The sequence below is a fragment of the Mizuhopecten yessoensis genome, unplaced genomic scaffold (genome assembly GCF_002113885.1).
Source record: "Mizuhopecten yessoensis strain PY_sf001 unplaced genomic scaffold, ASM211388v2 scaffold1883, whole genome shotgun sequence".
Taxonomy (NCBI): Eukaryota; Metazoa; Mollusca; class Bivalvia; order Pectinida; family Pectinidae; genus Mizuhopecten; species Mizuhopecten yessoensis.
In genome coordinates, this window is record NW_018404269.1 from 1,186,798 (window position 1) to 1,211,915 (window position 25,118).

The 25,118-nt window shown below is 37.3% G+C and overlaps 1 protein-coding gene across 2 annotated transcripts; it reads right to left on the reverse strand.

Annotated features, from left to right (window-relative positions):
- Positions 1–11: 11 nt before the first annotated feature.
- Positions 12–24,384, reverse strand: LOC110442307 (sodium/glucose cotransporter 4-like). 2 transcript variants are annotated; one of them, XM_021485850.1, is made up of 15 exons: positions 24,365–24,384; positions 14,102–14,173; positions 13,051–13,155; positions 12,308–12,367; positions 12,058–12,162; positions 11,196–11,301; positions 9,274–9,354; positions 8,592–8,797; positions 7,783–7,918; positions 7,120–7,227; positions 6,399–6,549; positions 5,988–6,156; positions 5,555–5,767; positions 5,178–5,292; positions 12–1,609 (listed from the first exon to the last, which is right to left on the reverse strand). In XM_021485850.1, the coding sequence occupies exons 2-15, from the start codon at positions 14,114–14,116 to the stop codon at positions 1,401–1,403; spliced, it is 1,779 nt and encodes a 592-aa protein (XP_021341525.1). In that variant the 5' UTR covers positions 14,117–14,173; positions 24,365–24,384; the 3' UTR covers positions 12–1,400. The 2 variants fall into 2 exon arrangements, with proteins under 2 accessions (XP_021341525.1, XP_021341516.1); XM_021485841.1 differs by having other exon boundaries at positions 12–1,612.
- Positions 24,385–25,118: the final 734 nt, after the last annotated feature.

Below are 25,118 nucleotides of genomic sequence, written 5' to 3' on the forward strand. Positions count from 1 at the left end.
TTGTCATGGTAGCACATGCAACAACGACCGCCGGATTCCCTTTGTCTCCGTCTTTTCTTATACTGATTTTTTTCGAAGAAAAAAAACCCCGAATGTTCAACACATTCTATTTGTAAATATAGTTTAATAGCTCTCTTACAACAGGGCAATGTTTATAGATAAGATGGCCCGTGATCCTTTACAAGTACTGAGATATGTATATACTGTCATGTCACGCACTGCACTTAACTTTAATTCTACTGACGACTGCTCCTAATGTGCCGACTAGTTTTCCCGTTTCTGTAAGATCATAAACATGTACTGTAAATCATATACTTATCTAATGTTATTTATTATTCACTATGACTAGTACGGAAGCTAGGTATTGACGATAAATAGTCAATGTCCCTCGTTATGATACGTTAGATACATGTAATTTTTTAAGACATTCTGTAAAACCAGATATTTTCGTGGGGCCCACGATTCGTGGTTTCCCAAAAATAAAAACACTGGGTGCGTAAATTCGTGGTTTCTAAGTACATACCCATACGAAAAGTAGCTTTATGACAAACCTGTAATTACTTCGTGGACCTACGAATTCGTGGATAAAAAAGCAAACGAAAGCAACGAAATTAAAACCTCACGAAAATTAGTCAATTCACAGTATACAGTTAAGATGACTAATACAACTTGGAATAACTCCATAACAACGACACGTTACAAAATTAACTATCGAACACAGAACCAAATCTAGTGAATCAGATACATGTATCATTTCACTGCTATAAATTTGTTAAGACGGATCAGATTGATGTGTGCTGAGGGTTTATTTTGTTTTTAAGGCGCTTGTTTCTTATTGGCGACACTTTTAAGTTTTCACTAGCTACTGGCTAGAGTCAAACCAGCATTTGAGCAACTGGGAACTACAATCAAGTTACTGCTTCCCGCAAAATACTTAAGCACTATGCTAGTAAGGACAAGACATGTACCACAATTCAAAGCGTTGTGAGAATCCATCTTGATCACACGAAACCTTTGATCTTAAACACAATCGGGCTACGTAAAACAAACATTGAACTGTAGGGTCAGGAAATAGAGCACGTATCAAAAAAAAAACTATATACCTGAATGCATTTGATGCAATTATTGATAATGTCCACTGTATGAGAACTGATGAATGAACTGTACCACGTCGAAAACCTTCATGGCATTAATATACAACTCAAAATTTCACATCTCAAGATTTCAAAGTTATAGTACAATCACTAAGCTTTGAGTTAAACGCAAGTAATTGTGCGGTTGCAAAGTTTAGATGCAGCCGCAAATCAGTAGGTGATTAACAATAGTAGTTAACGGGTCAAATGTTACCAGAAGTTAATCAGTAATTACTCAGTTTTGATGGAACTGTAACAGACGATAACCTAGTTGAAATATCCTGAGAGAAAACAGACCACCATGACGAGTATGGCGGCGTTGATGTTAAGGATGCTTTTAGCCCACTTGGTCTGTTGAACGAATTTCCTTCTTTGGTCGATGTCGATTTCTGTCGTCTGCTCCTCCGAACTCCCACAAACAGTCAAAAACAGACGTTTAAACCACGAAGCTGAGTCGGGGACGCTTTGGTCGTTTTCTGCTGCAAATGGATACAAAACATACTTGTTGAATATATACGTTTAGTTAAATTGGTTAAGTAATTTCAAGAAGATCAATTGGATTTTATAAGGTTAAACGTCCTATTAACAGCGGAGGTCAATTAAGGACGTACTTCCATGAGTGTAATGTATACGTGTGTGTCTGTGTGTAATGTATGTATGTATGTCTGTGTGTAATGTATGCGTGTATGTCTGTGTTTTATGCATGCGTGTGTGTCTGTGTGTTATGAATGCGTGTATGTCTGTGTGTAATGTATGCGTGTGTGTCTTGTGTGTAATTTATGCGTGTATGTCTGTGTGTAATGTATGCGTGCGTGTCTGTGTGTCATGTATGTGTGTATGTCTGTGTTTTATGCATGCGTGTATGTCTGTGTGTAATGTATGCGTGTATGTCTGTGTGTAATGTATGCGTGTATGTCTGTCTATAAAGTATGCGTGTGTGTCCTGTGTGTAATGTATGCGTGTATGTCTGTGTTTTATGCATGCGTGTATGTCTGTGTGTAATGTATGCGCGTATGTCTGTGTGTAATGTATGTGTGTATGTCTGTGTGTAATGTATGCGTGTATGTGTAATGTATGTATGTATGTCTGTGTGTAATGTATGCATGTATGTCTGTGTGTAATGTATGCGTGTATGTCTGTGTTTAATGTATGCATGTATGTCTGTGTGTAATGCATGCTATATGTCTGTGTGTAATGTATGCGTGTATGTATGTGTGTAATATATGCGTGTTTATCTGTGTGTAACGTATGCGTGTATGTATGCGTGTAATGTATGCGTGTATGAATGTGTTTTATGCATGCGTGTATGTCTGTGTGTAATGTATGCGTGTATGTCTGTGTGTAATTTATGCGTGTATGTATGTGTGTAATGTATGCGTGTATGTATGTGTGTATGTTTGTGTGTAATGTATGCGTTTATGTATGTGTGTAATGTATGCGTTTATGTATGTGTGTAATGTTTCCGTGTATGTCTGTGTGTAATGTCTGTGTGTATGTATGTGTGTAAAGTATTCGTGTATGTCTTTCTGTAATGTGTGCGTGTATGTCTGTGTGTGATATATGCGTGTATGTCTGTGTGTAATGTATGCGTGTATGTCTGTGTGTAATATATGCGTGTATGTCTGTTTGTAATGTATGTGTCTATGTCTGTGTGTAATGTATGCGCGTATGTCTTTCTGTACTGTATGCGTGTATGTCTGTGTGTAATGTGTGGGTGTATGTCTGTGTGTAATGTATGCGTGTATGGCGGTGTGTAATGTATGAGTGTGTGTCTGTATGTAATGTATGCGTGTATGTCTGTTTGTAATGTATGTGTCTATGTCTGTGTGTAATGTATGCGCGTATGTCTTTCTGTACTGTATGCGTGTATGTCTGTGTGTTATGCATGCGTGTGTATCTGTGTGTAATGTATGCGTGTATGTCTGTGTTTAATGTATGCATGTATGTCTGTGTGTAATGTATGCGTGTATGTCTGTGTGTAATGTATGCGTGTATGTATGTGTGTAATATATGCGTGTTTATCTGTGTGTAATGTATGCGTGTATGTCTGTGTTTAATGTATGCGTGTATGTCTGTGTGTAATGTATGCGTGTATGTATGCGTGTAATGTATGCGTGTATGAATGTGTTTTATGCATGCGTGTATGTCTGTGTGTAATGTATGCGTGTGTGTATGTGTGTATTGTGTATGTCTGTGTGTAATGTATGCGTGTATGTTTGTGTGTAATGTGTGGGTGTATGTCTGTGTGTAATGTATGCGTGTATGTTTGTGTGTAATGTGTGGGTGTATGTCTGTGTGTAATGTATGCGTGTATGTATGTGTGTAATGTATGCGTATATGTATGCGTGTAATGTATGCGTGTATGTATGTGTGTAATGTATGCGTGTATGTCTGTGTGTAATGTATGCGTGTGTGTATGTGTGTATGTTTGTGTGTAATGTATGCGTTTATGTATGTGTGTAATGTTTCCGTGTATGTCTGTGTGTAATGTCTGTGTGTATGTATGTGTGTAAAGTATTCGTGTATGTCTTTCTGTAATGTGTGCGTGTATGTCTGTGTGTAATGTGTGCGTGTATGTCTTTCTGTAATGTATGCGTGTATAACTGTGTGTAATGTATGCGTGTATATCTGTGTGTACTGTATGCGTGTATGTCTGTGTGTAATGTATGTGTGCGTGTATGTGTGTAATGTATGCGTGTATGTCTGTGTGTGATATATGCGTGTATGTCTGTGTGTCATGTATGCGTGTATGTCTGTGTGTAATGTATGCGTGTATGTCGGTGTGTAATGTATGCGTGTGTGTCTGTATGTAATGTATGCGTGTATGTCTGTGTGTAATGTATGTGTCTATGTCTGTGTGTAATGTATGCGCGTATGTCTTTCTGTACTGTATTCGTGTATGTCTGTGTGTTATGCATGCGTGTGTATCTGTGTGTAATGCATGCGTGTGTCTGTGTGCTTGTAAGGTATGTGTGTATGTCTGTGTGTAATGAATGCGCGTATGTCTTTCTGTAATGGATGCGTGTATGTCTATATGTAATGCATGCGTGTGTATCTGTGTGTAATATATGCTTGTATGTATGTGTGTAATATATGCGTGTTTGTCTGTGTGTAACGTATGCGTGTATGTATGCGTGTAATGTATGCGTGTATGTCTTTGTGTAATGTATGCGGGTATGTCTTTGTGTAATGTATGCGTGTATGTCTGTGTTTTATGCATGCGTGTATGTCTGTGTGTAATGTATGCGTGTATGTCTGTGTGTAATGTATGCGTATATGTCTGTGTGTTATGTCTGCGTGTATGTCTGTGTGTAATGTATGCGTGTATGTCTGTGTGTAATGTATGCGTGTATTTCTGTGTGTAATGTATGCGTGTATGTCTGTGTGTAATGTATGTGTGTATGTCTGTGTGTAATGTATGCGTGTATGTCTGTGTTTTATGCATGCGTGTATGTCTGTGTTTAATGTATGCGTGTAGGTCTGTGTGTAATGTATGCGTGTATGTCTGTGTGCTACAGGCGATATGTTAGTGACTACAGCATGACAGAAGACATGACACTGGTGGAGTAGTTATACAGAAGTGTGTTTGGATTTCCCGAGTAAACCTGGTTTTGCGTGAACACATGAAGGCGGCATGAAACATACGAAGAGAAATTCGATGTGTGATGTACTTGCTTCTCTCTGGAATTATATGTACTGTATTGAAAAGGCCGTACGAAATTCTTAACTGTAACACTATATCTGAAATCGTCTACAGATGTTGCTCAATTTTGAATCAGTCTCTATTGATACTGTGAACACTTTTACAAAGTTTTATAATTAATAGAAAGGAAAAGAAACGTAATCCTGCTCTTTTTGAAATCCTTCTTTGGAACCATAACTTGAGACCGATCTGGCCACATATTGTGAATTCAGATAAAGTCGGATCATTTATACCATCTAACAGTGAAGCCCATGATAGAAAGGACTGGAACCCATTTTATATTTAAGAAGATTACAACAAAAACGACATTTTATATTTCCTGTTATATGACTTCGGCATACCTTCAACCTGCTGTGCTAACGTGTCCTGAAGAGGGCCAGACACTTTCAGTTCAACGTCCTGGTTTTGTAGGCCAGTGTCCGCCTTGTACTTTGTCCACCACGTAACGCCAAGTAACTAAGCAATTTGAACAATAAAGAACTGAACGTACGAAAATATATTTGGGGAATAAAAGGGAATCGAAGATTTATTTTTATTGAATTTCATTTTTTTTAGCAATGTTCATTGTATCTTTGAAACAGTCTGTTATGATTTGATTTCATTGAAAAACTCCGATACAAAATAAAAATTTAAATAGAGAAAAGGTAATTACTTCATTTATTCGAACCACAATGATTCATCCGCCAAACATACGAAACTACTGATGACGTATATTTACCTCATCGTCCGTCCGTTTATTGGTGAAGATGCTGATGAGGATGGTAGCTACTGCCGTGATAAAGAGGATGAAGATACCGAAGTAGAGATAATTAATTGTGAGGAAGGCAGGGCGTGTCTCCTCTTCACCACAGTTTGGCTGGGGGTAAACAAACTCCAAAACGAGGCGGATCAGCCCACACACGTGACCCAACACCAAACCCCAAAATGCCCCCTGAAACCAAGCACGGAACTGTGTCTCTGAGAGCATAGCTAATAGAAATCAGAAGAATAGATCTTAAGCATTGCCCAAAGCTTCTAACAGTGGAAATTATTGCACTATTGAAAGTCGAGTTTCGTGATAGTTAATTTTTTATACTGGGAAGTGTATTTGTTCTTCTTTTGGATTTTTCTTTCTTTTTGAAAGTCAAATAAGTTCTATTTGTTGACCTTACGTTTTCCGTGGTTTTCTTCCAGAACATGGACAACAAAAACAGAATCCCGATTGGTGATCCGAGATAGGCTTCAATTGCCGTCATATACTGGAACAGCTTCCCACCCTGGGATGACTTGACCAGTGGAATCCACAGAATACTGATGACGCACAAAACTACCACAAACAGCCTGTCAAAAAGGAATAAGTGCGGGACAGTTTTAGTGCAAGCAGAAACACAGATAAAACGAAACCGATCACAGGAAAAAGATATTGCCCTTATAAACAATAAACTTCCCAACGGAAATAGTAAGTCTAACATGACTTCAAAAGGGATTTTTTTCTTAAGGAGATGGTGCCTAGTTCCATTATACTAGCCTGCCTACAATGATCACTTCCTGCCGAAGTGGAGCTAGTACTTATAAACAATTACCTGCCAACGATAAGCAGTTCTCGCTGAGATGCCTGGGCTCTGACCCTGCGCCATATATCCATGGTGAAAACAGTACTGGAGCTGTTGAAGATTGACGTCAGAGAACTCATGATGGCCGACACCATCACTGCCATTAGGAGGCCACGCAGACCTACGCAAGTACACGGAGACATTTGTTATTTTTTGTAATCGGCCTGTTAGGTTCAACCTCTGGTTTTCAAGTTAGGGAGGCAGAAATCATTTCATTAACTAGTTCTAAATAAATACATAAATTGGTATTGAGTCTAAATAAACACAATGTGAACTCGTTAATAAACGAAACATAAATCTATGTTAAATACGCTCTTGTTAACGTGCTTTTGCACTTACCGACAGGAAGTAGCTCTTTGATAACGTGCTTTTGCTATACTTACCGACCGGAAGTAGCTCCTTGTTAACGTGCTTTTGCTATACTAACCGACCGGAAGTAGCTCTTTGTTCACGTGCTTTTGCTATACTTACCGACCGGAAGTAGCGCCTTGTTAACGTGCTTTTGCTATACTTATCGACCGGAAGTAGCTCCTTGCTAACGTGCTTTTGCTATACTTACCGACCAGAAGTAGCTCCTTGTTAATGTGCTTTTGCTATACTTACCGACCGGAAGTAGCTCCTTGTTAACGTGCTTTTGCTATACTTTCCGACCTGAAGTAGCTCCATGTTAACGTGCTTTTGCTATACTTACCGACCGGAAGTAGCTCCAGTACTAGTTTGGGATAAGCGATATTTGAACATCCAACCGGGTTGTCGCATATCCGGGAACACTCGTCCGGGTCTACACATCCTACCTCGTCTACAAGGTAACATCGCAAATGTTAAAGATGAAACACGCTTTCGGATACATACATATATATTTACATACTTATAGGACGATAACCTGTTGCATAGCATATTGAAAAGATAAAAGTATTCAGTAATTAAATGATAAAAGGTCAATGTTAAGGGTCCCTGTCCCACTGCACTGTGAATTTTCCTTTATACAGTAACCTCCCCTTAATTTCCGTTTGGATGTAACTGTAGCAGAGTTGGGACAGAAATTTTCTGTTGACCAGGTAGCTCGGTCGGTTAGAGGGAGTCCAGGGTTCGAATCCAGGTCTTGTTCCGCTGATAAATTTACACTCAGAACATTGTTATTGATTATAATTGTTATTTGATTTTAACACTTTTTCATAAAAGTCCCGCAATGTATGCTTTTCTTCTCAAAATCGTTTATCAAAGCTGTAGTCATGCCGGAACAAGCCAAGGTACGGGGATCCTTAACAGATAGAGGATTGATTAAAGGTAAACAAATGTGTATTTTAACACGCGCGTGAGAAAGAACCATCTTAGTGGTCGACTAATGCGTTACCTGGGAACAACACTCTGCTAATCATGCCGGGAAATACGATGAGGAAGAGAGGAAGAGTCTTGAGGTAACCGGCCAGGATTGACCCGCCCTTCGCATGCGACAGATTCTTTGCTCCCAAAGACCGCTGAACAATCACCTATAAAAACAGTAAACATGTGTAGAGGTAGATGCCTGATATGGGGACAAGCATGTAAAACAATTGCTAAAACTACGAAATAAGGAGGCATCAAATCAGAAAGTCTGTGTGGCGAACAAAGCTACGTATTGGAATCCTCGATATTCAGGGGTTTCGCTCACTTTCGCTCTCTGCATCCCTGGAAAGTGTGTACCACCTTGTTGAGGAGACAAGAAGACTAGTTCGATCCTTTGATATACATCAAAAGAATCTCGCGGTCGCGTAACGGTAAAAATAAAAGGCTTTGAAGTCGAGTGTCGCTCCTTTGTAATCTTCAAAGGACAGGTATCAGCGTAGCGATTGGTCATGGTGTTTTTTTTTACCTGAGACCAACTTAACTCGTGAATACAGGCAAAACTACTTGTTATTGGAACTTCCGTTCAAAACGTCCTCATATCAACTCATTTTAGCTTTTAAAGCAATCATCTGTCATCAACCATCTTAACGAATAAATTTCAGTATAATCACTGAACCAGAATACTTCAGAATGTTTGTATGGTTTCTTCCATCATTTACCTGGTCACCGAGTAACTATCACGAGCTATCGACCTATATATCCGGTGATCATGCCTGATCACACGACCAGAACAACACAGCAAACTATACTCAACGTGGTCATATCACATGTTCTTACCTGGTCACAGCACCAGTACCACAGACTGCCGATCGAGCTCTGTAAGACGAGGGCGGGCCAAGGGTAGTCTCCATCGACGGGGTCAAGGAACACTCTGAAGGCGTCGGGCTTTGGAATGCCACACGTCGTGGCGTTGTTTCGGATCTTTGGAATGGCTGCCATGTACTTCGTTTCCAAGGCATTCAAGCCACCAACTTTGTCAAACCCTGTTGAAATTAACTGTCTATCAGTAATCTGATATCTGTGAGGCGAAGACGCTCTAGCGAATTTCTTTTAACACAGATTTACTATCACTTTAACATACTGGCCAAAACAGTTAAAAGATACAGTATCATAACAGAGTAATTGTGTGTCACGACTTACAAAGTTATGAAAACGGTACGGATGTTTGTACAACAGTGAGGAGTACTAACAGTAACAGGACCCAGAGCTTCAACTGAAAGAGTCTCGAGTCTGATAGCAAATGTTTGAACTGTTTCATTAAAACAAGTCCAATTAATAAATGTTAATTTGAGTGTTCCAGCATTTATGTAGAAAATACAACAGAAGCTGAAACAGGCCTCACTGATAGTTACAATTTGAGTGACCCAACTATCGTCACAGATTCTCGAATGACATTCTACGGATATCTACAATAAAATGGGGTCGAGTTTTCATGATTATTCTCTAGAATGTCTCTTACCAATGATTACAATTGAGAGAGATCCCAGTATCATGACGACCGTCTGGAATGTATCTGTGTACATCACTGCTGTTAATCCGCCTGTCAAAGTAAAGCAGGTAATATCATCTACTGATTTTTCGCAAAATTATTAGCAACTATACAGTACTAAATTACCATACCTGCCATTAACGTCTCCGAAACGAGGAAAAGGCGATATATCAATGATTCATTTCCCAGTTGAATATGACTCTATATTAGATGATACACATTTGGCTGGATTACAAGCATGTGCAGGATGGTATTTTGTTTTAATATATGCTTGAAAATTTCTCGCAATCACATTGGCCGGTTCCTTTACACAGGACAAGTCCTCAAAAACACATGTAGACAGGGGTTTCGGTAAATATCGATTTCTAAATATAGTCTATATGGAAATTCCCCGCAACCTCTCGTAGCACATGCGCAGTTAGACCGGAACGCGATCTGTCAGACAACAACAGAAGATTTCTGCTGGCAAACGCTTTGCCTCCGTTACATCTGAAAATTTCGTAAAAATTGCTCGTAGATAAAGATGCTGTTAACACAAAAGGGCTCCCGAACACGCAGTGCGTGCCCTCCATGCTTATCTTAAAGAAATAACCTTGGCGATGGCTTCGAAACTATTGGATCAACCCTCGCTAAACTTTACACAGAGAACATTGAGATTTGTTTAAGTTTTATTGTTGAAGCATATAATAAAACAGTTATGGGCTTTTGTGCTGGGGAATATGATGTGATATGAACCTGAAAAAGTGATATTGACCGAGGCGGCTGCATATCGCTCTTTCAGGTTCATATCACATCATATTCATTAGCACAAAGCCCATAAATGTATAATATTGATCTTAATTCACTTTATGACGTTATTTCAATTTATTTCAAATTCTTTATCAAATGCAGTACTTTCCTTCGTACGGTTTCCATCTCTCTTAATTATTAAAACATAATTTAGCATCTAACATAACAATCAAAGAATTTCATTTCGATGTTAATCTTATGTTTATCTGAACAAAAGTCCATAATTGGTTGTTATTAAGAAATACATCAAGTTTTCGTTAAAAGTATTTATATCACTTAATGACGTACTAGTGACGAAGTAAAGAAGATATTCTATATACTAGTAGGTTAACACTCAGAATTCCTTAAGGACATAGAAGTGTATTGATAAACGGAAATGGGAAGTACATCCCTAGTTGAAAATCCAATGTAGGGAGACAGTATCACAATTTCCGGATATATTAATGTTTAATATTAAACTGATGAATATTGTATGTTTATTATTGACAGCACAGTGTGTTCTTTCAATATGAAAGTATTTCAAAGCAATCCAGTCATTAGTTCAGGTCTTTTTAATCAATGAGTCACATGTGTCCATTTTTCTGTACTTCAGGAAACCGGCTACCTATTTTAATACTGTGAAGTTTTTCAAGAACGATAACTCTTACATGTAATCACTATGTGTATATGGTTTTATTATAAAATCGTTTATAGATAATTAATTTTACACAATTTCAGCATTTATGAAATTGATATACATTAATGCAATACTTATCTATGTCAGTATCATTTTTATTGACATTATTTTGCAAAAAAATGTATCTTTTATTTATTTTTCAAAATTCACTCCTTTTTACATAAATTTCCATTTAAAATTCTGATAACCTATATTTATTTTGTGGCAGAAAATTTTCTTTACTTCATATCAATATAACTACAAATTTTTAAGAAATTCTACTGAGAAATGGTGACACAATCCTATTACCTTAAGAAGCTTGTGTATATTCTTCTTACCGAATAGTGCATATAAAATGTATTTTGATTGTCAAGGATCGTGTATATCATACAAGTTTAGCTTGGACGTCCATATCACACTTTACTAATCTGGTGTTTATTAAGCTTACCTAAGATTGTGTATATCGCCGTTATCACCAGCAATACAATTATTGACAGGTACATATCCCAACCGAGGGTCATCTGGATAAACATGGACCCGGCAAATATGCTGACCTATACAAAAACACGTCATATACAAAAACATTTCAATTTGATGCTTTAATAATTAGAAATGGGATAACAGCTCCTGTTTTCAGCACATGCTATGGGAATTGGACACAGTTTATTGAAGAGCTAGAATGTCGTACATCATGTACATGTATGTTCTAATGTGTTAAAGAGATTTTGTGTGAGAATGGTGCATTTATTTTCATTCGAACATTGACAAATAATCTATAGACGTCATATTACGATTGTGCACAACAGATATCTTGTTAATAGAACAATTAACATTCAGACTGTGTACCAACATTTGGTCTGTAACGAAAATGGTCGGTTTGGTATACATTATGTGGAGGGTAAATTTGAACACTTCAGACAGGAGGGGGGAAATTGTACATTTTGAAGGTCGAGAAATGGTCATATTAACCTAAAATGTGTCAATGATTTATTTGTTATATGACATATAACACGTGGACGTTGCTTGTCCCTATTCTTACCTTAAAGTTGATTGTGTGCTTCGTCACGACCAGCTAATGACAACACACCGTTTTGAATGGACAACATATCGAGCTTCTGTGACACTATTTTTGGCACAGGTAAATGAAGGTTTAGACGTCCGCCAGAGAACAATAGCATTACAATTTGAAAAATACATCTGGACGACTTTTCAGCACATCATAGATACATGTAAGAAAACATAAATACCAAACAACACATCGTATTTTTGGCTTTGGATACTTTGTATAGAGTTCCTGCACTTTTACTTACGGCTAGTTTGGAGACTACGTACAGGACTAGAGCTATGCAGCTCAGGTATACTCTCAACTTCCGGCCACCATGGCGTCTCTCGATGTACTCCGGAAGTGTGTATACCTAAAGTTAGGCAGGAGAAAACTTAAACATAAAAGAGAATACAGTCCGTCTCCATTTATTTATAATACCATCCTATACAACGGTGGTTATCAAATGCAGAAAGTCTGAGATGATGGTCAAGTGCAAGTGATCGCCATTAACTTACTCCAGCCGATATGTAGACAGGCAGGAACAGCCATCCACATAGAAGGATCAGGAAAATAACCTAAAAGAAGCAAAATTCTCGAATTGACGACAACAGAGTAATACTGTTTCTGAACCATACTTTTATTGTCATGCCTATGACCAGTATTACAATAGGATCACGTTTGTTATAGATACTCGTTTAGGACTATCACCATTAAATAAGGAAGGACATCAAAACTCACCTGTTCACGTCTGCATTTTAGGCTCGTTGCAAAGACGTCATGTAAAAACCACCCTTTATTTATTCATTTATGTGCACATTGCGATGATTATCTGCTTACTTAATGTATAAAAGTGATTGTAAGCCCTTGTTTTTGTTTCACAATAACTTAATCTATTACCATATGTTGTAAAGCGATTTAGAGTAATTTTACAAATTATAGAGGGCGCTATATAAATGTTGTATATTATTATTATTATTATAAATAAAGATAAGCTGATACAGAACCAGGGTTGAAACAAACGCATACATTATCGTAAAGAGCAAGTATGTATTCAACAAACCTATATAGATATAATAATACTTATATAGAACAAGGGATATAACAAGTATGTGCATACTCGTTAAGAAACAGGACAACAATAAGTTTATACATATTTGTTCATAACTACAATGTAATAATATATTCAGTATGTAGTACAACCACACTAAATTCACGAATACAGGACAACAACTTCTATAACGATTATATACATACTTACAAACCATTCGTATAAGACTAGGGCTATTCCTGACGACGCCCCAGCACCTGCCAAGCCCACAAAATGTTCACTCCCAATGTTACTGGAGAATAGAGACGCACCGACCTGGTCAAATACAAGGGAAAGTTACTCGTCTGAAAGTGTGAGATTCGTAGTAAAACAATGTTTCGATGCATCTAAGAAACAAGGAGCGTCATAAAAAGGTGTTAAATAAAAGATGACAATACAGTAAAGCGTTATGAGGCTAAAAGGGGGAACACAGGATAGGCACAAGACAAGAAGAACAGTTAATTGAGAGACGAGACAGTACCCGTTTGTCACATTTTTCTGTTGGACTGAAATATATCAAAGTTATGTTACTGCAAACTAACATTCAACATCTCGGCAGCATTAAACATGTACTCCTTTGTCCTTTTGGGGTTCAGGTTTTTCAGTACAATAATACCAATGTGTATTATACATCTATAACACTATGAGCAAGATAATTTACCAAGTATGTTTGTGGGGAGATAACCCCATGAAAGGGATCAACATACAGAAACAGAGATGAATATAACACTGACTATATATGTGACTTCTATCACGGTCTTTTACACTCGTACAACATGATCAGTATACAACTGTACATGTGTCACTACAAATAAACAGGAATGACTGTAGCATTGGATATATATATATTACTTTATGTGAACATAAATACAATTATAACATCGTGTTTATGTGATCTACTTGAAAGTAAAGCACACCGGAAAACTCTGCTAGTTTTCTGCTAAAAATGACACAAGACATCTATTGTAGTAATAGAGCATTTATTCAAATGCCCAAGTCTAATAGCATTTAGCAAAATGCCAAAGTCTAATAGCATTTAGCAAAATGCCAAAACCCATTTTTTAGATTGGAATTAAAATATAAGGTTATAGGCAAAATAGGTGGGACTAGATATAAAATAATTGGCCACAAAAACTTGATGGAGGTTTTAAACCCTATCAAGTTGGCCCATGTGTGCTTTATCATGTTCCTCACACCAATACATCATGTTCTGTTTACTTACAGCAAACCAGGGCATAGACCTCCCCGCCAGGAAGTAGCTCTTCACATTCCCCCTGTTTGGTCTTCGGAGCGACTGTAATTGGAAGAGAACAGGATGATGGATCAGCTTTGGCTGATCTTATAATATTTTAGATTCTGTAATGTCAGTCTCTAATGCATTAAAACGGAAAAGTACTTTAAATAAATCAGGGTTTTTTTATGGTAAAAGGTCTTAATTTTTGCGAAAGGTCTGCTTCATTTGTTACGCACAACCCTTTTAAACAATAGTAACTACAGTATTTTGATAACCGTAGTTCGAACTGAAGATTGACTTATTTATAGCAGATAATAAACAAAGGAAATATTAACATGGAGTCGTCACATTCTCAACGTGAGATATAGTCACAAGTTACGATCATAAGCATAATTAACAACGTCGATTTCATATCGCAAAAGAACAAAAGACCCCTTGAGATCCTGATTGTCAATATAAATATTGTCCATAGTTTTCATTTTTATCATCGTAGATTAACTTCATCATAACAGCCAGACATGGGGTCACATGCCCGAACACGTGGGTTTTCCCCGGGTATTCCTCCCACATTAAGACCATCCGCGCGCGAACACCTGTGCCAACAAGGATGCTTAATACAAGTTGAAATAAATTGTTTCATAATTGTTGTAAAATAAAAGAAGTTTATATCCCAACTAGTACAGGGGGAGGGGGAAGCAGCTATTTTTACCATGCCTGCTTATTATAAGAAATTGAATAAAAAAGAACGATTTCACATAGAGCTTCACATTAATCACTTCTTACGTCATACATGCAGTTTATACATCATTAACATGTTTCTCTCAAATCCTTGTGTTGTAAGATTTTCCCCAGCAGTATTCCACATCTGTCATGGAAATCGTGACCTTCCGATAGTGACCACGTTGTGCGTAGTGAATCAGTTCCGTGTGGAATGTAAACATGTAAAGCGACTAGTCATAAATATTTAAAAGGTATATCACTCTACACTACATTGATCATGTGAAAGTCGGTGTTCAGTAACGAAGATAAGATGACAGGTAATACATTCCATAACCTGTTGTCGTTGACTCGTGTTCAGGAGTAAAGAACACGCATACGGTACAATGTAATAATAGTATATAAACGTTATTTATTGTACAACAATTATGAAACAAGTTATTTCATCTTATATTCATCACCTTTTTTTTGGCTGGATGTAAGCGTGCGGAGGTCTTAATGTGGGAGGAAACCAGAGTACCTGTAGAAAACCAACGTAGTCAGGCAGTTGACCCCATACCTCTTCACGTCCGATCGGGGAATCGAACCCCAGCCACCTTGGTGAAAGGCAAGTGCCCTATCCACTGCACCACCAGACTATCCCTATAATTGTGATTATGATGGCATCGATAGTAGACATTACCGTTCAAGTAAAACAAAATGATAACGTGCAAAATTATCGACAAAAATGGACATAATCTGAACAAAAAGCCGATACAAATAGACAGCAACAACACTTATGATGGCATCATATGGTAAGAAAAGACTTTATGAACCTCCACAAAAATTGGAAGTGAAAACCAGGTGTTCCGGATGTGTTTCCTGTGCCATATGTGGTTACCTCAATGATGTCTTCCGTCATATCCAGGTAAGTATGTTAAATAAGAAACCCTTGTATTTCTATACTATCTGAGATACGCTATAAGTAATGTATTTTGTCAAACAAGCAAGAATTAGTAGAAGAATGGATTTATCTAGAAAAAAGTTTGCGCAGACTGCATACATATTGTCTGAAATAAACACGTAGAGATTAATTGTTCAAAGCATCCGTGACCTAAATAAAAGAAAAGTAATGACCTTGTGCTCGACAATTGCTCATTTCTAAATTTTGGCAATATCAAGGACATTTCGATTAATTATTTATATGAAATACCACCAACTTTATTTTCGTGGTTTTTCATATAAACTGTTGTTGAACTTCACACGCAGTTTAATAAAATGCTTGAAAACAAACTAAGTCTGTACATTATTTGGTTCTTTCGTGTGATTATTACGTCCATATAAACAAACTAAGTCTGTACATTATTTGTTTCTATCATGTGATTATTACGTCCATATAAACAAACTAAGTCTGTACATTATTTGGTTCTGTAATGTGATGATTACGTCCATATAAATAAACTAAGTTTGTACATTATTTGGTTCTGTTATGTGATTATTACGTCCATATAAACAAACTAAGTCTGTACATTATTTGGTTCTGTCATGTGATTATTACGTCCATATAAATAAACTAAGTCTGTACATTATTTGGTTCTGTTATGTGATTATTACGTCCATATAAATAAACTAAGTCTGTACATTATTTGGTTCTGTCATGTGATTATTACGTCCATATAAATAAACTAAGTCTGTACATTATTTGGTTCTGTTATGTGATTATTACGTCCATATAAATAAACTAAGTCTGTACATTATTTGGTTCTGTCATGTGATTATTACGTCCATATGATTTAATGTGAGCATGTTATCAGTTACCTTATGCTTAAGTCTTCCTTTGATACATGACACACATTTGATTTTTATTTCTCAGTTTCATACCATAGCTGAGTGTTACTCGCGATTCTGTTTCCTCCCGACACAGTTGCCATTGCTAGTGAAGGATTGGACTCTGATGAGTTTACGTGCGACATTAAACAACAAGAGGCCCATAGGGCCTGTATCGCTCACCTGGATTATCTAAGCAATCATGACAGAATATTCTCCAAATGAGATCCATGGGAATATGCCAGAACCCAAGGCCAATCCTTGTAGCATATACATCTGTATTCGATTTTTCATGCCCAGCAATTTTATGCATGGTTATGGGGTGGGGATCTCAACTGTTTCCAATCTGTGACTCAGAAACTAGGTCCCTATGGTTGTGGCCAGACCCCAAGATCAATTCTAATATCATGACTGCATTTGTCTCTTTTTGCCCAGCATTTGTATATATAGTTTTTGGGTGGGGATCTCAACCGTTTCAAAGTTATGACCCAGGGGTTAAGTCTGCAAGGGTGGGGCAAACCCTGGGGTCAATTCTAATATCATGACTGCATTTGTCTCTTTATGCCCAACAATTGTATATATAGTTTTGGGGTGGGGATCTTAACCATTTCGAAGTTATGACCCAGGGGTTAAGTCTCCAAGGGTGGGGCAGTCCCCAAGGCCATCCTGGAAGCATATGTGCATTCATCTCTTTATACTCAGCAATTGTCTATATGGTTATAGGTCGGGGATCTCAACTGTTTCCAAGCTGTGACTAAGAAACTAGGTCCCTAGGGGTTCGGTCAGACCCCAGGGTCTATTCTAATATCATGACTGCATTCGTCTCTTTATGCCCAGCATTTGTATATATAGTTTTGGGGTGGGGATCTCAACCGTTTTTAAGTTATGGCCCAAGGACTATGTTTCCAAGGGTGGGGCCAGACCCTAGGGCCATCCCGGAAGCAAATGTGCATTCTTCTCTTTATACTCAGCAATTGTATATGTGGTTATATGGTGGGTATCCCAACCATTTCCAGGCAATAAACTTTTTTTGGCCCCACCCCTTAGCCTGGGGGGTCAGCCCCACCATTTGTACAATTTTGAATCCCTGCCTTCTATGAATGCTTCCGACCAAATATGATCGATATCCAGTGCATAGTTCTACAGAAGAAGTCGTTTGTAGAAATAAAGCCAAATTACCCCTTTTTGGCCCCGCCCCTCAGCCCTCTGGGGGGTCAGCCCCACCATTTGTACAATTTTGAATCCCTGCATCCCATGAATGCTTTTGATTAAATATGATCGATATCCAGTGCATAGTTCTACAGAAGAAGTCGTTTGTAGAAATATAGCCAAATTACCCCTTTTTGGCCCCGCCCCTCAGCCCCCTGGGGGGTCAGCCCAACCATTTGTACAATTTTAAATCTCCACAACCTAGGGATGCTTCCAGTATAATATGGTTGATATCCATCACTTAGTTCCAGAGAAGAAGTCGCTTCAAGCAGTTTAGCCAAATTGCCCCCTTTTTGCCCCGCCCCTCAGCTCCCTGGGGGTCAGCCCCACCATTTGTACAATTTTGAATCCCCACCACCTAGGGAGCTTCCAGTCAAATTTAGTTAAATTCCAATCAGTGGTTAAGAAGAAGAAGTCGTTTAAAGAAATTGTTGACGGACGGACGACGGACGACGGACGACGGACGGACGGACGACGGACGCCACGGTATGGCATAAGCTCACCTTGGTCCTTTGGACCAGGTGAGCTGATAATATAATGTACATTTGTGACAACTAATTCGTTTGAATCAACAGAAATGTGCATGTTACGGAGCTGTGCATTAGGTGTATGAAAAAATGATGTTTTGAGAAGCAGATATTGACAAAAGAAAGTACGCAATGTACGGTGCACCCTTAATGCGATCAATCTTACAGGACTTCAAATATCACTTGAGATAAAAGAGAAATAAGTCTTACCGCTCCAGCACATTAGCTAACTATAAAAAAAATGGTATCATGAACAATGTGATGTATTCGCGTACAACACCCGGGGCTATCAATTCCGTCTTTGCGTATAGCAGAGTTATCTTCTCTTGGGACCAGGTATTGATTGTTACGTCACTTGTTTGTGAGAGTAACGTCATCAATTTTTGAGAAAACGACGTAATTTTCTCACACAAACCAATGACGTAACAATAAACACCTGCTCCCAAGAGAAGATAACTCTGCACTACGCAAAGACGGATTATCAATTAGCAAACATTTGACAGCTATGCATACACTTAGAATCTGAAGGAACTAAATGATATGGGGTTAATGTCCGTGGCTTTAATATAATAGCCTCGTTACCCTTTCGTTGTGGTTAATTATAAAGACAAGATTTTTATAAAATTTAATTATTTTTCATTTAGTCGGAAAAGTTGTGCGCGCGTACTTCTTTATTTGCTTACATGTGTTACTCCTTTAGCAATTGAGTTTTTAACATAGATAATTATGACCCCACTATCTGTTTTAACCCTCTAATTTTTCTTTCTACATTTAGAGAAAGAAATAAAATTAGATTGGGCTATGTCCGAGTGCTCTCCTGTCCAGGTTTCTAGAAGTATGTTAATATCCCAATTTTGATGGGATTGAAATGCATCATCATTATGTTTCCCTCCAAGCCCGTTAATATTCCAACATGATATGGTAAGCTGATCTCTTGTTTTGAAATTGATCACATCTAGCTATAACTATCTATCATGAACTTGTGTGCTGTAGTGACCCAAACATTTTAATTGTAAATTAGTACATTTATAGTTTTATAAGCATATATTAGATTGACAATGTAGTCTGTTCGGCTCTCTTCTTATTACCGTTTCAATATGTACGTGTGTAAAACCTAGCATCCCACATTTCCTTTCATCATATACAGTACATATGGTATGGGTCCCTTTACCACACATATTCTTCATACAAACTTGTTTTCATAAATTCAAAGAAACTGGATTTCGGACTACCATGAATTCAAACATAGATAACATGCACACAATTTGTAAACCTTAATTATATAAGATGCCAGAGCAGAAAAATACAATTGTCAATATAATTTGGAGTCAAATACAAAATTGATTAAAATTAATACATGTCTGAAGAAAAGAGGTGAACATATTGCTGCTAAAATGTGCAGAGCATTAGTCAACTATATACAATCTAGTAAATAAAGTATTTCAATTTTAGAATAAACAATACATTTTCACAAATCATCTGATTATCTGTCCTGTCATCCAACAAATTCCTGTGACTGGTTTAATTATCAACATGCATACGTGTATTAGACCCAGATCATCCCACATCAGATAATATATGGTATTGGATTTCGAAACTTCAATACCCCTCAAATACTGGCTTATATGTACTTACTACTTAGTGCATGTACATAATTAGTCTCTATTTGTCAGATATAATATGCTATACAATTTATATACACTGCACAATTTATACACACTGCTCGACTTACAATGTATGAAGGAAAGCCATTATGCTGACCTTATCATGTTACTAATTACATGACATTGACCTTGTTCAAACTTGATATGCTATACTAAATGTGATATGATATGCATAGTTGCATACAACACTACAGGTGTTACCAAGTTAACTGACAATGAACTAACAATGAAAAGATGCAACAAATTCAGCAACAAGGAACAATGATAAGACACAACACATTCAGTAAAAAAAGGCTGTATAGGTCACAGGTATACCATATCATATAACTACAGCTGTATAGGTCACAGGCATACCATATTATACAACTACAGCCGTATAGGTCACAGGCATACCATATCATATAACTACAGCTGTATAGATCACAGGCATACCATATCATATAACTACAGCTGTATAGGTCACAGGCATACCATATCATATAACTACAGCTGTATAGGTCACAGGCATACCATATCATATAACTACAGCTGTATAGGTCACAGGCATACCATATCATATAACTACAGCTGTATAGGTCACAGGCATACCATATCATATAACTACAGCTGTATAGGTCACAGGCATACCATATTATACAACTACAGCCGTATAGGTCACAGGCATACCATATCATATAACTACAGCTGTATAGATCACAGGCATACCATATCATATAACTACAGCTGTATAGGTCACAGGCATACCATATCATATAACTACAGCTGTATAGGTCACAGGCCTACCATATCATATAATTACAGCTGTATAACTCACAGGCATACAATATCATATAACTACAGCTGTATAGGTCACAGGCATACCATATAATTACAGCTGTATAGGTCACAGGCATACCATATAATTACAGCTGTATAGGTCACAGGCATACCATATAATTACAGCTGTATAGGTCACAGGCATACCATATAATTACAGCTGTATAGGTCACAGGCATACCATATAATTACAGCTGTATAGGTCACAGGCATACCATATAATTACAGCTGTATAGGTCACAGGCATACCATATAATTACAGCTGTATAGGTCACAGGCATACCATATAATTACAGCTGTATAGGTCACAGGCATACCATATAATTACAGCTGTATAGGTCACAGGCATACCATATAATTACAGCTGTATAGGTCACAGGCATACCATATAATTACAGCTGTATAGGTCACAGGTATACCATATAACTACAGCTGTATAGGTCACAGGCATACCATATAATTACAGCTGTATAGGTCACAGGCATACCATATAATTACAGCTGTATAGGTCACAGGCGTACCATATAATTACATCTGTATAGGTCACAGGCATACCAAATAATTACAGCTGTATAGTTCACAGGTGTACCATATAACTACAGTTGTATAGGTCACAGGCATACCATATAATTACAGCTGTATAGGTCACAGGCATACCAATTAACTACAGCTGTATAGGTCACAGGCATACCATATCATATAACTACGGCTGTATAGGTCACAGGCCTACCATATCATATAATTACAGCTGTATAGGTCACAGGTGTACCAAATAACAACAGTTGTATAGGTCACAGGCATACCATATAATTACAGCTGTGTAGGTCACAGGCATACCATATCATATAATTACAGCTGTATAACTCACAGGCATACAATATCATATACCTACAGCTGTATAGGTCACAGGCCTACCATATCATATAATTACAGCTGTATAGTTCACAGGAGTACCAAATAATTACACCTGTATAGGTCACAGGTGTACCAAATAACAACAGTTGTATAGGTCACAGGCATTCCAAATAATTACAGCTGTGTAGGTCACAGGCATACCATATACTTACAGCTGTATAGGTCACAGGTATACCTTATAACTACAGCTGTATAGGTGACAGGCATGCCAAATAATTACAGCTGTATAGTTTACAGGTGTACCAAATAACTACAGTTGTATAGGTCACAGGCATTCCAAATAATTACAGCTGTGTAGGTCACAGGCATACCATATACTTACAGCTGTATAGGTCACAGGTATACCATATAACTACAGCTGTATAGGTGACAGGCATGCCAAATAATTACAGCTGTATAGGTCAAAGGCATACCATATAACTACAGATGTATAGGTCACAGGTATACAATATAACTACAGCTGTATAGGTGACAGGCATGCCAAATAATTACAGCTGTATAGGTCACGGGTGAACCAAATAATTACAGCTGTATAGGTCAAAGGCATACCATATAACTACAGATGTATAGGTCACAGGTATACAATATAACTACAGCTGTATAGGTGACAGGCATGCCAAATAATTACAGCTGTATAGTTCACAGGTGTACCAAATAATTACACCTGTATAGGTCACAGGTGTACCAAATAACAACAGTTGTATAGGTCACAGGCATACCATATAATTACAGCTGTGTAGGTCACAGGCATACCAATTAACTACAGCTGTATAGGTCCCAGACAAACCATATAACTACAGCTGTATAGGTCACAGGCATACCATATAATTACAGCTGTATAGGTCACAGGCATACCATATAACTACAGCTGTATAGGTGACAGGCATACCAAATAATTACAACTGTATAGTTCACAGGTGTACCAAATAATTACAGCTGTATAGTTCACAGGTGTACCAAATAACTACAGCTGTATAGGTCACAGGCATACCATATAATTACAGCTGTATAGGTCACAGGCATACCATATAACTACAGCCGTATAGGTCAGAGGCATACCATATGATTACAGCTGTATAAAGGACAAGCATACCAAATAATTACAGCTGTATAGGTGACAGGCATACCATATAACTACAGCTGTATAGGTCACAAGCATACCATATAATTACAGCTGTATAGGTCACAGGCATACCATATAACAAAGCTGTATAGGTGACAGGCATACCAAATAATTACAGCTGTATAGTTCACAGGTGTACCAAATAATTACAGCTGTATAGTTCACAGGTGTACCAAATAACTACAGCTGTATAGGTCACAGACATACCAAATAATTACAGGTGTATAGTTTACAGGTGTACCAAATAACTACAGCTGTATAGGTCACAGGCATACCATATAATTACAGCTGTATAGGTCACAGGCATACCATATAACAAAGCTGTATAGGTGACAGGCATACCAAATAATTACAGCTGTATAGTTCACAGGTGTACCAAATAATTACAGCTGTATAGTTCACAGGTGTACCAAATAACTACAGCTGTATAGGTCACAGGCATACCAAATAATTACAGATGTATATGTCACAGGTGTACCAAATAACTACAGTTTTATAGCTCACATGCATACCATATAATTACAGCTGTATAGGTCACAGGCATACCAAATAATTACAGCTGTATAGCTCACAGGCATACCATATAACTACCGCTGTATAGGTCACATGCATACCATATAACTACAGCTGTATAGGTCACATGCATACCATATAACTACAGCTGTATAGGTCACAGGCAGACCATATAACTACCGCTGGATAGGTCACATGCATACCATATAACTACAGCTGTATAGGTCACAGGCAGACCATATAACTACCGCTGGATAGGTCACATGCATACCATATAACTACAGCTGTATAGGTAACAGGCATACCAAATAACTACAGCTGGATAGATCACAGGCATACCAAATAATTACAGCTGTATAGGTCACAGACATACCAAATAACTATAGCTGTATAGGTCACAGGCATACCAAATAAGGTCAAAGGGATACCAAATAACTACAGCTGTATAGGTCACAGGCATACCAAATAAGGTCAAAGGTATACCAAATAATTACAGCTGTATGACAATTGGTAGTGAAGTGTTTGTTCCTAAGCTTCTTATACGATGTATGGTATGCCTTTATGGTGTTGTGTGACTTAACAACTAAACATTTTTTATCCTAATTATGTGTATACGTCATGTCCCTTCAGTTCAGCACCATTAAATATAAATCTAATTTATGCCTGATTCCAAGTAAATATCACCATGGCAAGCTTGTAAGACATGTTAAGTGCATAAACAACTAGAACACTTCAAATGAATTGAAAATGGCCGTTTTTATTAAAAAAGACATGTTTATATAAAAACTTTATCTTTTAAAGTTTTTGTCCAATGTACTTAAAAGTCTTAGATGGGGTAAGAAAACGCCCATTTAAGAAGAAATCATATTGAGAAGGAGGCAAGAAGGGGAGGTGGTGGGTAATAAAATTCACTTAGATATTTTTTCAAAATTAGATCATGATGTAAAAAGAAGGTACACACCTTGTTCCTCCATCATCTTCAGCAGGCTAGTGACCTAGGGTCAGCTAGTGCACATACTTATATAGGGTGCTAAGAATAGCCACAAATTCATACGACTTTTGACCTTCTCACCTCCTTCTAATGGTCACCGTCCGCTCATATCAATCATAGATACAACAAATACAGTACTTTAATATTCATGATATTGAAACATAATAAAAAACAAAGTATTACTAGGACATTCATAAATTGCATTAAACCAGGTTTAATTTGTATTTATATTTAGACTTCACATTGAACGGTCATTAATGTGTTTCTATGTGTTTCATACAAAGAGAGGTAACTGTTTCTATGCATTTATATGAAAATAAGAAAGAAATGCTGAAAAAAACGTTAGAAATAAATACAAAATACTACTACTCGGCGACCTCAATTCTAAAAAAGTTTTTAAATAGGATTAAATAGGACCTTTTAAGACATTCAGATATATTTGAACTGGAGACCGAAGATGAAGCGTTTGAAAATATATATAGGACTATAAAAAACTGAATAAGTCTAAACATCCCACTGATAAAGTATTTTCAATTTCAAAATGGATTAACTATGATCATCAATTACTCGACTTACGTAAATGCAGTTATTTATATATAAGACAACGAAACTGTTAAAACAACACGTTGACTATTTTATCCTAACTTTCATTAATTTACCGCACGTTAAACATTTTATAGTTCAAAATTTACTACTCAAATATAACATTCAAATACGGATACAG

Excerpts from the sequence above, each read along its gene's own strand:
- LOC110442307 (XM_021485841.1), bottom strand. Across the intron at positions 12,368-13,050 it reads TAGTCTTATACGAATGGTTT|GTTATTTTCCTGATCCTTCT; the intron begins GTAAGTATGTAT and ends TGCTTCTTTTAG. Across the intron at positions 9,355-11,195 it reads GGCGATATACACAATCTTAG|GCGGATTAACAGCAGTGATG; the intron begins GTAAGCTTAATA and ends TTACTTTGACAG.